The following is a 15,508-nucleotide window of genomic DNA, read 5'->3' on the forward strand; positions in this document are numbered from 1 at the left end:
CTCCGTCCATTGAGTTCATTTATTTATAAAAAAAGTGCTCTTTTATTTTCATTTATTTTAGGTTTTTTATATATATTATTTATATGAAGCTGTTTTACATATTATTTATTTAAATTTCTTTTATATATTATTTATTATAAACTTATATATATCTTTAAAATTTATATATATATATTTTAAAAACTGTTTTATAAGTTATTTTTTATATTATTTATTTTAAATTTTTTTATTATTATTTATTATTATTTTTTTATATTTTGTTTATTTGGAACTTTTTTATTATTTATTTTGAATTGTCATTATAAATCATTTATTTTAAACTATTATTTACTTCAAACTTTTTTATATATTATTTTGTTTCATTTTCTTTGATTGTTAATATTGGTATTAAAAAGGATGTGTTGTGTAATTATTGTCATTATGTGTATTATAATTCGTTTATTCGTATTTTCATGCTATAGTGATTTATTCGTGTAACATTTTGTTCGTAAATTATTTCTCCATGTTATATATTACCATTCCATCACATTTTATTAAAATCACTTCAAAAATTTCTTAAAAAAATAATAAGCAATATTTTGTATTTTAGAATTTGAAAGGTCGTTCCTTAACTTACGGGGATTTAATTTTCTCGATAAATTCAAATGCATGAACCCCCTTTTTAAGCATAAGTTTTTAATAATCTCGGGAATTAAGAAAAGATCGTGTTCTAACTTAAGAAATATGATTATTTTTCTAAAATCGAGATAATCAAATATCTTTTAAAATAATAAAACTTTTGGTGTTTATTCTAGTTTCGGGGATTTAAGATATTGTGTCCTAACTTACGGGATATAATTCTTTTTCTCGATGAACATGAAATACGCCCATTTCTAAATTTTTTTCAATTAAGCGATATTTTAACAAAGGATCATATTTTCAATCTCTTCAAAGTTCTTAATTTTCGAGACAAAGACATTAATTAGTCAGCTAGGTACCAATTTTGGGCGTTACGAGGGTGCTAATCCTTCCTCGTCCGTAACCGACTCACGAACCCATCTTCTTGAATTTTGTGGACCAAAATTATTATTTTAATAAATCAAATCGTTTATTAAAATAACTACTTTTTCGAGGTGACCCGATCACACCTCATTAAAAAGGATTGGTGGCGACTCCCATGTTCGTTTTCATTTTCAAAACTAAAGTCGACCCTTTTACAAAAAAATGGTTTCGACAAACATAATTTTCAAACCATATCTAGGCTGTTTTGTTGGGTATTCATTAATGATATTTTGATTTACTCCCGAGATGAGTCTGAGCATGCCGAGCATTTGAGAATTGTATTGCAAACCCTGCATGGAAAGCAATTGTTTGCCAAATTTAGCAAATGTGAATTTTGGCTACGGAAAGTCAGTTGTCTAGGACATATTATGTCAGCTGAAGGCATTAGAGTTGATTCGAGCAAAATTTTAGTTGTTATTGATTGAAAACCTTTGAGAAATGTATCTGAGGTCAGAAGATTTCTAGGATTAGCCGGTTATTATAGAAGATTCATTAAGGGATTCTCGATGATTGCTACACTGATGACGAGACTACTACAAAAAGATGTGAAATTTGAGTGGCCTAAGAGATGCCAACAGAGTTTTAATCAGTTGAAAGCATTGTTAACCGAGGCACCAGTGTTAGTTCAACCTAAGTCAGGCAAATAATTTTTGATTTTCAGTGATGCATCTTTAAATGATTTAGGCTGTGTTTTAATGCAAGAAGGCAAAGTGATAGCTTATGCTTCTAAACAATTAAAGTCGTACGAAAAGAATTATCTAACGCATGATTTGGAACTGGAAGCTATTGTGTTTGCGCTAAAGATTTGGTGACACCATTTATACGGTGAAAAATGTCACATCTTTATAGATTACAAAAGTTTGAAGTTTTAATGTCATAGAAAGATTTGAATCTGAGACAGTGAGCTATTGAAAGACTAAGATTTGATTATTGATTATCATCCAAGTAAGGCGAATGTAGGTCTTGATGCTCTGAGTAGAAAGTCTCTATTTGCATTGTGAGCGTTGAACACGTGATTGACGTGGTCTGATGATGGTTCGATTCTAGCTAAGTTGAAAGTTAGACGATGTTTTTACAACAGCTTTGTGAGGTTCAGAAATGTGATGATGTGTTATTAGCTAAACAGAGACTGAGTGAGTCGACTCCTGATTCAGATTTTTAGATTGGATCTAATGATTGTTTACTTTTTAGAGGTAGAATTTGCGTACCGCGGAATTCAGAGCTATTTCGAAAGATTTTACATGAAGCTCATAGTGGTAGTTTATCTGTTCATCCTGGTAGCAATAAGATGTATAGTGATTTGAAACAAATGTACTGGTTACTTCGTATGAAACGAGAGATTTATAATTTTGTATTGAGATGTTTAGTATGTCATCAAGTTAAAGCTAAACATCAGGTACCTTCTGGTTTGTTACAGCCAGTGATGATACCGGAATGGAAATGGGAACGAGTCACGATGGACTTTGTATCAAGATCACCCTTGTCTCCGAAAGAGCAAGATGCAATTTGGTTTGTCTTCGATCCTTTGAAGAAGTTTGCACATTTTGTGCCAGTATGTAAAAATTATTCTCCTGAGAGATTAGTTGAGCTCTATGTTGTTGAGATTGTCTGGTTGCACGGGGTGCTAATTTCTATTATTTCAGATAGAGATTCGCGATTTACATCACGATTCTGGAACAAGTTACAAGAGGCTCTAGGTACGCGGTTGTATTTTAGTACTGTATTTCATCTACAGACTGATGGTCAATCCGAGCGAGTGATTCAGATACTCGAGGATATGCTTCGTTGTTGTGTGTTAGAGTTAGAAAGCAACTGGGAGAAATATTTACAGTTGGTGGAGTTCGCATACAATAACGTTTTCAGTTGAGCATAAAGATGGCACCGTATGAAGCTTTGTCTGGTCGTAAATGTCAAACTCCTTTGTATTGGATTGAGCTCAGTGAGAAAAAGATCCATGGGGTTGATTTGATTCGAGAGACTGAAGAAAAGTGAAAGTAAATCGAGATAGTTTGAAATCTGTTTCGAATCGACAGAAATTGTATGCAGATTTAAAATGTAAAGACATTGAATTTCAACTCGACGATAGAGTGTTCTTGAAAGTGTCACCCTGGAGAAAAGTTCTTCGTTTCAGTCGCCAAGGAAAGCTAAGTTCGCAATTTATCAGGCTATATGAGATTATTGAAAGAATTAGGCTAGTAGCGTGTCGTTTAGCTTTACCGTCAGAGTTAGAAAAGATTCATAATGTATTTCACGTATCTATGTTACGTCGGTATCGATTAGACCCTTCACATGTTATCTCACTAGTAGATGTCGAGATTTAATCTAATATGTCATATAGCGAAGAACTGATCAGAATATTAGCTCGAGAAGCTAAAGAATTGAGAAATAAGAACATAGCTTTAGCAAAGGATCTTTGGCAGGTTCACAGCTTAGAGGAAGCCACCAGGGAACTGGAAGAAGTTATGAGAAAGCAATATTTGAATCTCTTTTTTGGTAAGATTTTTGGGGACGAAAATTCCTTTAGGAAGAGAGTTGTAACAGCTCGTTTTCAGTGAAATCAGAATAGTGATTTCGAGACCACAAATCTGACGTAAAAATATTTATTTTATTAATATTTTAATGTCTACAGCATGTTGGTAGTGTCGTATAAAAATTTTGTTTGGAAATTTTATCGTTCGCATGCTTAATTTGATAAAAATGACTAAATTGCATAAGGTGAAAAATTAGAGTTCTATAAGTAAAAGTTGTCAAATTGCAATGAATTTTGAATATGAGTGGCCTTAAATGGTAATTAGACCATTAAAATTATAGTGGACAAAGATGGGCATCATTTAAGTGATTTTAAAAGGTTTAATTAAAGGTTGTTTAAGTAAATTAATAATTAAAGTTAGTAAAATGATAAAACAAAGGCTATCATCTTTTTTTTTCTTCCTTAGCCGATTTTCAACCTAAGAAAACAACATTTTTGTGCATTCAAACAATCAACCATCTCTCTCCTTTGCATGTAAGTGTATTTTCGTTCCGTTTTTAATTATTTCTATGTTTTTGGAGTCGTTGTAGCTTAATCTAGCTAGCACAGGGGCTAATTTGCAAAATTGTTAAAAGGTTAGGGTTTTACCATGAATGTATATTGATTTTTTATGATGTTTGCTAGAATGAAATGAATGGTTGTTGTTAGTTAAACAACTTTTGTAAAGTGAATTTTGATAAAAATGTAAATTAGAGGTTAAATTGAAAATTGTGTAATATTCATGATATGATGTGAAATTAATGAAAAATATGAGCTACTAAGGACTTAAGTGAAATTCGGCTAGTTTGGGTTAGCATTAAATATGCATGGATTTTCATTTTATAATCTTAGGGACTGAATTGTAATGAAATCAAAATTATAGGGGAAAAGTGTAATTTTGCTAAAATATGATTTTTAGATTGAATTGAATGATTATTGAATGTGCTGAATTTGATTATTTAGATCAAGATAAGCATCGTACGGATTTAGATTGGGGAAAAAAGTGTCGGATTAGTTGAACATATCTCTTCGTTTACGATCGAGGTAAGCTCGTAGGTTTAAATAGCATTTTAATATATATTTTATTTAAATGCTATTTTGTTGTATTATTATATTATGTCTCTACGGAAAATCCAACAACGTTTCGGCGACTTTCGAATCCCGTTTGAACCTTAGGAATATATAGGATACAAATGACATGTCATTAGGGTTACTATGTTTCGGGTGTTGGTCCTGAACGTCCTACCGATGGCTGAGTTCTAGCATGTGTTGTGGATACTTGACAGCTTGTGTGAGCAGCATCGTGTAACTACATTACGACCAATAGCTTATGTGAGCAGCACCGTGTAACTACATTACTACCGTCAGCTTGTGTGAGCAGACCCACTTGTGGCTTGAGAGAGAGCATCTATATGAGAAAAAGAAAGAAATGGTTTCGACCATATGTTAGCACATAGTGTGTGAGATTCCTGCGTATCTAATATTATTCTAAGTGGTTCAATGGGTATACAAAGGGAAGGATCGATAGATGTTTTGATTTGGTGAAAGCATTAAAAAGGTATGAGTTGTTGATGTTTAAAGTGTGCATAGTCATGTTCATAAGTCATGAATGCTTATATGCTATGTACCTAAAAGCTAGTATGTTATGTGATGAATTTTCTAAGTTATGTGTTTATCACTAACTTGATTTGTTGTTGTTGTTTAGGCTTGTTCCAAGCTATGTTGGATTAGTTCATTAATTATTCTTAAGCTTAAATATTGAAATGGTAAACATTGTTTATGATTTACGAACTTACTAAGCATTATATGCTTACTTGGTGTATCTCTCTCATGTTTTAGATAATCGGAAGCTCGTTCGGGTTGGAAGCTTGTCGAAGATCCATCATACTATCCATTGGCCATTTTGATAGATTTTGATGATTTTTGAGTCATGGTTATAATGGCATGTATAGGTGTTTTTGTTTGATGAAATAGCCGTTATGTTCGGCTAGTAAATTTGGTATTTTGGGTGATGAAATTGTTGTTATGTTAACATGTATGTATGGTATTTTAATGGTTGCTATTTTAGCATTTTGGTGCTTAAATGATGGTAGTTAGAATGATGAATAAAAATGCATGTTATGAAATGTTGTTTTGGTACGCTTGAGCGTTGTCATTGAGGCATGGTTTGATATGGAATTAGATAGTGAGCATTAAGTTGCTAAATCGCTAGTTTTGGTAACTTTAGATGTGGTTGACATATGGTCAAATTGCTAAAGTAGTGATGATAGGTGTTGAATGGTCATAATAGTGTTTATGTATATGGAAATGGTGTGTGAACATTATGGTAAATGTTGGTATGGAATTAGTTCAATTGGTTGATTGATATATGGCTAGACATAGCAAATGTTTAATAAAGTTTGATTGTTGTGATTGGAGTGTCTTTTAGGCATATTAGTTGTATGGTTAAATACTATGATGATCTAGCTTGAATATGCATATGCTAGGTGCAATTTGGATGATTGAAACTAGGTGCATTAGGTTTGTGTAAGTGACTAAACTTTGGGTGAGAAAAATGACTTGGAAATGACCTATTTTTCGTCCATACGGCCAAAGACACGGGTGTGTGTCTCAACCGTGTGTGATACACGACCATGCAACATGGCTGTGCGTCCCCTGTAGGTTTCAAAGGGTTGCAAGTTAGGCAGTTACATGGCCTAGCACATGGCTTGTCACACGGGCGTGTGAGGCCGTTTCGAGAGGTACACGACCTGGCATACAGGCGTGTGGCTTGGCCATGTGACCCAAGTCAGAGAGTTACATGGGCTGGGACACAGTCGTGTGTCCTTACTGCGAATGCCCACACGGCCTGGCCACACGCCCGTGTGATCCCTGCAGTAGGAAAATTTTGTAATTTTTCCCAAAAATTCTATATGTTTCCGACTTAGTCCCGATTCGTTTCTAATGTATTTTTAGGGCCTCGAGGGCTCGTATAAGAGACAAATAGTATGAGTTTGAATAATATTGCTATGATTTATGTTATGTTTTGAATATGTTGAATAATTGGTCGTTGTGATATGTAAACTTCAGGTAATGCTTCGTAACCCTATTCCGGCAACGAATACAGGCTAGGGGTATTACATAGCAAGCATATATATGTTCAATTAACATATCCTAAACATTTAGAATAATCACGTATACATGTATTCATTTGCATGTACAATATTAATATCTTTCCATTTCTATTTAATTATTGAATTATGCATATACGTATATATTGAAAGTGAATTATGAAAGCACAAATCGAAATAGATTATTCATTTACGCTTTAGCTTTTCATTTAGCCTGCGACATCTTGACGTCGTCTTTAGTTACGCATGATAAATTCAATTACAAAAAATCATTAGCTTCACACACCAACCATAAACAAATATTAATTTAAACATGAAATGCATTCTATTTAATCTAGTCCCTCAAGACCCTAACATATGAAACGCTCATATCTCACAATTTACCCAATCAAATCTAATTTCAACCTCATAAATATAGCACAGGACCTCATATTATCATTATTCACTATCAAACCTCAAAAGTTTTTCTCTCTTACAATTAATTCTCTAACTACACATAATTAACCAAATAATTCAAACTTAATTCAAACTTGATTCAAGCCTAACTTAATATTTCCTACCACAGTTCTAACATGTTCTTTTCATAAACTAACATCACACATGTATAAATTTGAGCTCTTATCATCCAAGTTCTTAAAACTATTAACAATGGAATTTGAAGCAAAACTTCATCATTTGAATAATCTAACAAATGGACTTCTAATATCTATTATTCCTTAGCTAATTTCCAACAAAAATAAGAAGAAAACCTTACCAATACTTGGGTGAAAGCTACGACAATGGAAGGAAAATTCATGCAAGCTTCTTTTTTCTTTCTTTCTGTTGTTTTCTTGTTTTTCCCGTGTATTGAAGATGGAAGAATGAAACCACTCATTCTCTTTCTTCATTTCGTATTTCTTCATGACTATAATAAGCCTTAATCTATGGCGGTATGGCCATAATTAAATCATGGAATAAGTAGTGGGATTTGATGAACATGATCACGTCATGCCACCAACTCCCTATAAATTTGGTCAAATTGCTATAAGGTCTTTGGTAAGTTCCCTCTTTGAGGCTTGTTCATTTTATAATCAATTCTTTTTCCTTTAATCAGTTCACAATTTAGTCCTCATACTATAGTTAATAACTAATTTAATTTAATGCCACTTAATAATTTCACTCTACCATTTTCGTATTTGACATGTAACTATTTGATTTTAATTCAATTTAAAAAATTCAACCTTAAAATCAAAATTTCCGGCCCTGTTAAAAATCGGATAATTACCTTTCTTTTCTTTTTTTTTTTCTCTTTAAATATGTATGTTTAAACGAGTTGATCTATACGATTGCTCGAATATCGATTTAAGATTTATTACAGAAAATTAAACCACATGTCGATTCCCTAATAATATAAAGTAAAACGTGGATAACTAGTATTTTCTGTTTTTGAAAGAAGAATAACTCTAGTACTGAAACAAATGAACCGGGGGCTTTAATGCTAGTTATTACACAAATTTTAGGTTTGAATATTAAGTAAATTGGTTTCTGACAACAATTTGAACTTTGTAATTTTTAAGGGAATTACTCACAATGATCATGTTTTTAGTTAATTGTACATTTTTATTGATATAATAATAAATTTAGCTCATAAAATTTACACATATCATCAATTTACTCTTAATTTAATAAATTTAGTCTGAAATATTTACACGTTCTGTCAATTTAGTCATGATTTATCAAATTTAACTTGCAAAATTTTCACAATCTATCAACATTTACACAAGATGTGTAAACATCAAAAACTAAATTTGTTTTTATATTAATCAGAATCAAGCACAATTGACAGAAAATATTAATATCGGAATTAATTATTCTTAATTATTTATTATTAAAAAAAACCAATTTTCTCAATTGATAGAGACTTAAAGGTGTTTTTAGCGAAGTTTTACTAACAGTGAACTAAAGGGATATTTTGTGCCAAATATATGAGATAAGAACGTGTTTTTAGATCTAAACTCGGCTCATGAATATATTTGAGCCACAGCTCCTCCATCCGTTCTTTTTCCTTTAGTGCCCTTGCATTATTTCCAATTTTCCAGAATGACCACACCGCAAACAAATTGTTGGGAACAATAAAAGAATATTATATTTAAAAAAAAAAAACAAGCCTGCTTCATTTAGTATATGTAAGAGAACAAGCAATTTTGTGGGTAAGTTTGAGATCATCTTTTATGGTGGTGAAGAACTGAAGATCATATTAGGAAATTGAATATCTAATGTGAAGTAGTATGCATTTGTGCAACAACCACCCCGTAACATAGTGAAGAGACAGAGACTGTTTACTTGAAAACAGGAAAATTACAATAAATTCACATATTATTTCATACCGAGGATGACAATATCAGTTAAGTGTTAAAACAGCATCTGAATAATAACAAGGTAGCCCATTCATATGGCAGTTTCAATTTCATCAGAGTTCACCGCAACTCCATTCGGAGCATCTTCGGATCGAAGCTGAGCAGAAACATCATCAATAGCAGAGTTCAACTGAGCAATCTTCTCGGTCAGTATCTTTCGTGTTTTCTGCAACACAAACCCCACTTATTACCATTTAAAGGACGCATGTTTAATCCGTAATCACTTGTCCTTTAGACGCCAATAATTATAGACAAAAAAGGTGGGAGGGGGGGAAGTTACCTCCAAAGCTTTTTCTTCATCATATATGAATTTAGGTAGTCTCTTCATTAGATCCTTTCTATCAGCTCCAGCTACTGCCTTGCTGATCTATTGAAGAATAACAAGAAAACCCAAATTCAACATCATATAAGCCATGACAATAAATAGTGCAGGTTATACAAAAAGCCAAACACAAATAATAGTTCCCAGAGTTCTGCAGGTCTGAATCATCTAAACAGAAAAATCAGAAACTATAAAATCAGAACGAATTGATGAATCAATGGAGATGTTTTATTTTACTTGAACAGATAACAAATATGCATAATGGAGAAACAAGGAGATATTTTAGTGCAATTTTGCATCCATTTGCAATGCTAATATCACCTGGGGAGCAAATACACATCCAAGTGCACCAACCACAAGTCCTCCCAAAATAAAACCTCCAACAAAGATGCTTGCACTGCTTGGTCTTTCACCATCACTAAGGACACAAGAAGAGAAAGACTCCCACTGAGTATTTCTATAATATTAATGCCCACAACAGAACATCTAAAAACAACATAATACAAACTTAAGGTATGTTACTCAAGACTTAGATATGAATGTCGGTTACATGTATATGTTCGACATGGGTATATTCAAAATTTTCTAAGTTTTTTCCATACATTTGGATGGTCTTTGGAGTGTCATCTCTCCATATCCAATCCAAATGTGTCTGAAACATACACTTGAAGAAAAATAAAAAGTTGGATCAACATAGAACCTAAGTATTTAGTTGATAATGCTTTCATTAGTAGGTGCCAGTTACAGGACTACTTGTACGTACTATTATGCATTCTTGTGCTCCGAACGTGATCAGTGATGATACCTGTAGGAAGCTTGAACTGTTACTACTGGCCTTCTAGAGGAAGAAAGATGCAGTTTTCCTAAGCCATTACAATTGAATGACAAGTTTGTGGGACTAGCACCCCCTGCTGTCTTTAAATGTGAGCCTAAACACACACACACAAAAAAAGTAAGGAACAAAACAATGATACAGCTTTGGTGTAGACATACAATAGAAAATAGAATTAATATTAGTTTAGTTTTGCGTTTGTATAAAGAGCAAAGACAACCAATTTTCTGATTTCAAAGAACGGACATGAACATGATGACGATAATGATGGTATGATCTAAAAATCTGAATCAACACTAAAACCCTGATTCTTGTTGTAAAAGATCTGAACGGCTGAACTAAAATAAACAAACAATCATGAGCATCATGTCAAACAATCAATTCCAACCAAGCTATTACCTTTAGCGAATCCAATCGTTATCTTTTCATCTTTAGCTTACAGCATTTGCAGTCGGTTATTTCCCCAGGGTTTAAGGGTACACCAAGTCAAATATTTTATAAGTATGCTAACAAATTTAAAGAACGAATAAGGCCTATTGTAATTATTCTACTACCCTCCCACAGCTTCAATATTGAAAATTTAATCAAAGTCCACAGATACAACGAAGATGGATCATATTCCTTCAATTTTTTTTTCTGCATCACTATCTTATTTCACTGAATAAAAAAAAAACAAGTACAGTTTAGGGCAATCAAAATTAAGCAGGGTCTTGAACCCAAAAAAATCATGGAAATGACTAGTGTAGAACTAAATGCAGCTAAAAGTTTTCAGCTACTGCAATAAATCCGACGGCCTAAGCAAGAAAGAAGAGGAGAGTATTAATTTATTATGCATTAGAACTTAGAATTTGAATCATATTCCATTTAAAATAAAGTTGATTAGAACGAATGAACAGAAAAAACAAGATTAGAAGAAAAAAAGAACAGAGATGAAGAAAAGGAATTATATTACCAGAAGAAGATAATTGGAATGGAAGACTTGTGGGTAAAACCAAAGAATTAGAGAGGATAGTCATAATGTAAGAGAGAGAGAGAGAGAGAGAAAGAAATGCAAAGGAAAGGAAGCAGGTGAGAATTGAAAGCAGGGAAGTTGATTTTGACTTTGAGAAGCCCTGTGGTGGAAGTTGTTGGGCCAGGCCTAACTTCTTCTATGGCGCCCGTTGTTTACTTATATTTCTGAAATATAGATATTTATCAGTTCTGGGACATCATGAGGGTTTCTGTGCTGGTTCAGAATTTGTAGTCCAATACTCCAATTCTGTCATGCAGTGCTACAAGTTATTTTAATATTAATTTATTTAATATATTTAATCGAAAGAATTATAAATTTAATTTAAAATATTTTAAAAAATTATAAATATTATTATAATAATATTTTATTTTTTATTTTTATATAAATTAAAAATATTTTAAAACACTAAAAAATAATCGAGGTCCAAGAATCAAACTGGAATTGACGAAAATTTGTACATTTATTATTAAGATTTTTATAAATATATTTTTACATAAAAGATTTTACTTTTACACACGTGAGTGTGATATAATCCAACGTTCTAAAATTAAATTAATTCAACCAAAATATTATACAACTCCCATTGTATGCTTGGAAATTGGTTTTAACCGAGCAAAGTGAATGGCTTTGGGCAGAGAATCCACTTAAAATTGTTAAATCAACCTAAACAATCGATAGTGTGCCAACTTGACATATTTATGTGCTTTATTCAATTTGGCGTTGTGCCTTTCTACCGTTTTCTTTTCTTTTTCTATTTTATTTTTTTAGCTTTATTCAATTATATTTCCTTTGTTATTTTCTTTTATTATGAGCAACTAAATCAATTTCTAACCAAAGGTAAACCAAAATTCGATATTTGAATTGTGAGATCCGAAATCGTATTTAACCCTTCTCGTTAAGGTATTTGCTTTTTCTCCAGGTCAAGAGATAGATAGGATCGTCTCATAGTATTGTTTTTAGCTCCATGTCAAGAAGGATCCTTTATACAGTGCTGGGAACAATACACAATTGGTACAACTAATTTGGTGCTGAATTACTTTACCGATGAACAAATTGGTGTGGTTCAATTGGTAGTGCAGTTGGGTGACGTCGTGGGATTAAGTGATCTAATCTAAATGATCCACGCAGTTGAGATTGTTAACAAGAGTATGATTCTTCTAGTTTGCAAGGCTGCTGACGGATTAAGTCGTGGAAGCGTCTTTTGGGGTTATTCATTCGATAAGGGTTAATCGTTGGGTGGTTCCCACGATTATTTACGATTAAGGAAGAATTGGTTGTTGAAGCGTCCTTAATCACTATATATGTAACTGCCCGCCCAATGAAGTTCTAGTATTCGGTTACTGTTTATCGAGATATGGTCTTTAAAGTAAATTTTGAATAAGGTATTAGTTTTGACTAAGTATAAGACTCTATGAATACGCTAACTGGGGAATCTTGTGTTTGGCGAGCTCAGTAGTTTGGTCTGTAGAGTATACACCACCCTAGTTGTTTAGGCGTTTAAGTTAAGTTCGTAATTTGATAGAATTAGTTATTATTTTTGGGTGGGACGATTTAGTTAGTCTAAGGAGAACTGGTTAGAATGGAACTAAATTACTATAGTTGATAAGACTAAAATTATGGTAAGAGTACTTAGTCACGGTTATCGAGGGAGGGTTAGTGGGATAATTTGACTTTTTCTCTAAACCTTACTTTCGTGTTTAGTTGTATAAAGTTAGTAGTGACTTCTTGGGCAAGTTTTATGTCTTCTTCGCATTCATTTTCCTTTTAGATTTTTCTCTACTCTCACTTCTTCTGAAACTTAAGACCAGAAACCTGCTTAAAGTTGGGTTTGCTGTATTTAGCTAACTCATTCGTTTATTTTAGCACTCTGGAAACTATCGGTGAACTCTAGGTTATTTATTGGTTATTTACGTGATCTTAGCAATGCATGCTTTAGTGTTAAATTTGTATGTAAGGAAGGAAAATTCCTGAATCTGGGTTTTATGATGGTTTTTCTTGCAAGCATATTTAATTTATGGTATAGTGATCTGATAAGTTTAACTATCTATATTGTAGCTCAAGACACTCTTGAAGGTTCTCGTGATAAGGGCAAAGGTCCTGCTGTTTAGACTTATTGCACTTTCTGGTAAGTTCCATCTTACTTCTATGTGTGTATTGTCTTTGTTAATATTTTGCTTAAGGTAAGTATTCATACCCTGAAAGATGAAATGTCTGTATATGAATGATGGTTTTTCGGAGTTGTTAGTCTGATTTTGGCGTATCTGTGTTAAAGAGTATGAACTATTCTTCATCTTTAAACCACTACCTTTTACTCTAGCAAGAACGATATAAACTGAATCATGGAAATGATGGTTAAGGAAAATATATTCATGGCATTGCCTTCAATGGATTGTACATTGAACTAGCAGATCATGATACATGAAAAATGTTGTGTAGCCTCTAGCAGGGCAATTATACGTTGCAAACCAAATTGTCAAATCACAACAAAAGACATAAATGATATGGCTTTGACTAAAGGATCCGAGTACATGGTTAACATGAAAAAAGTTTGTCTAAATGGTGTCATGGGTGTACCATATACGCCAAAGGAAAGGTATGCGTATAGGTTGTCTGTGTACGGTACTCGCCATCTAACGTATAGTGTGATTGTTTGACTCTTTGAAATGGTGCATTTGGGTGTATTAGTAAATATTTGACATGTTTTCTCTAGGAACTCACTAAGTTCTTTGAACTTACTTAATTACCTCTCCTTCTCAGGCTTGCTGTAGAAGTAAAAGAAGTATTGTTGGACTACGACAGAGGACAATTTTTTTTGTGAGATTTCTAGTGTTTTGTATTATGCATGACATGGCAGGGTGATGTCGAGATGTTTAATTTTGAAGAATGAATCTTGTATTTAAACTTATGTTCATGAAAGTGTGATTCTAATGAATTTACAATGAAGTATTTATAGTGATACAATGTGCTATTTTAATTAGTCTTGTACGTCAAATGGTTTATATTTCATATCACCTTACACTATAGTTTAAGTTAGTTGCACTAAAAATAGTTTTTAAGATAATGGTTTAAAGTAGTGACACAATATTATTGGATCCTCCTTAAGGACTGGGTTTGGAGTGTTTCAAGTTTTGGAATCAGAGCTAAGGTTTAGCCAATTCTTGAAAAGACTGAAGGCAATGTCACACTCCTATCATCCATAGTACACCTCTAGCTTAGTCCTTAATGCTTTGTACTAAGATAAATCTTCTTTTGTAGTGAGATAAGAAAATGTCTAATAGCTTTAAAGAAGTCGCCGTGAGGAAATGGAAAGTCATGTGCCTACCCAAGAACAAGCTACTACTGCCAACAACATGGGTAATACAAAGAACGCATTTAGAAATGTGTTTTTCACGATGATGAATCAATTGTTTGATCAATTATTGGAAACAACCAAGAACCTCAACCACAACAATCTTATCAGCCACAACATGAAGTGGTTCATTCAACTCAACTTGCTCCACCTTTACCTACTACAACTCAACTTAAGATTGATCCTATTAGAGAGATTCAGAAAATAGGTGCCAAGGAGTTCCTTGGTGATAAGGGAAATGTAACAACCCATTTTTAGTGAAATCAGAATAGTGGTTTTGGGACAACAAATCTGAAGTCAAAAAATTTATTGTATTACTTTTTTATGGTCTACAACATGATAGTATTATTGTATAAAAATTTTGTTAAAAAATTTTACCTGCTCAATTTGATAAAAAGAACTAAATTGCGTAAAGTGCAAAAGTTGAGTTCTAATAGCTAGAGGTATTAAATAGCTATGGAACTTTAAAATGGATGTCCTTATATGGTAATTAGACCATTAGTATGTTAGTGGATGATAATGGCTTGGCAATTTTGAAATTTGGCTTAGTTATTAAGGTTAATTTTAGAAATTAGAAAATAAAGATTAAATAAATAAAACAATTAAAGCCTTCATCTTTTAATTTCTTCTTCAACCGAATATCAAGAAAAAAAAGCCCTTTTTTCACTTCAAATTCGACCAAGCTTGTAAGCTTAATTAGGTATGCATTTTTGTCCCGTTTTTGATAATTTCTATGTTTTCGGGATCGTTGTAGCTTAATTTAGCTAGCCCGGGGACTAATTTGAAAAATTGTTAAACTATTAGGGTTTTTCCATTGATGATTATGCTTGAGTTTTGATGTTTAATAATATAAAAATGAATGGTTTTTGTTAGATAAACAACTTTTGTAAAGGAATTTTTGATGAAATTATCAATTAGGGGTTAAATTGAAAAATGG

General features: G+C 32.6%; 1 protein-coding gene across 1 annotated transcript; it reads right to left on the reverse strand.

The window, feature by feature from the left end:
• Positions 1-8,997: 8,997 nt before the first annotated feature.
• On the reverse strand, positions 8,998-11,464 carry LOC107910298 (uncharacterized). The gene is made up of 5 exons (XM_016838105.2): positions 11,163-11,464; positions 10,184-10,307; positions 9,700-9,796; positions 9,337-9,423; positions 8,998-9,222 (listed from the first exon to the last, which is right to left on the reverse strand). Exons 1-5 carry the CDS (start codon positions 11,224-11,226, stop codon positions 9,088-9,090), a joined length of 507 nt encoding a protein of 168 aa, XP_016693594.1. The 5' UTR covers positions 11,227-11,464; the 3' UTR covers positions 8,998-9,087.
• Between the last annotated feature and the right edge of the window lie 4,044 nt (positions 11,465-15,508).

The sequence above is a fragment of the Gossypium hirsutum genome, chromosome D02 (assembly GCF_007990345.1).
Source record: "Gossypium hirsutum isolate 1008001.06 chromosome D02, Gossypium_hirsutum_v2.1, whole genome shotgun sequence".
Lineage (NCBI taxonomy): Eukaryota > Viridiplantae > Streptophyta > Magnoliopsida > Malvales > Malvaceae > Gossypium > Gossypium hirsutum.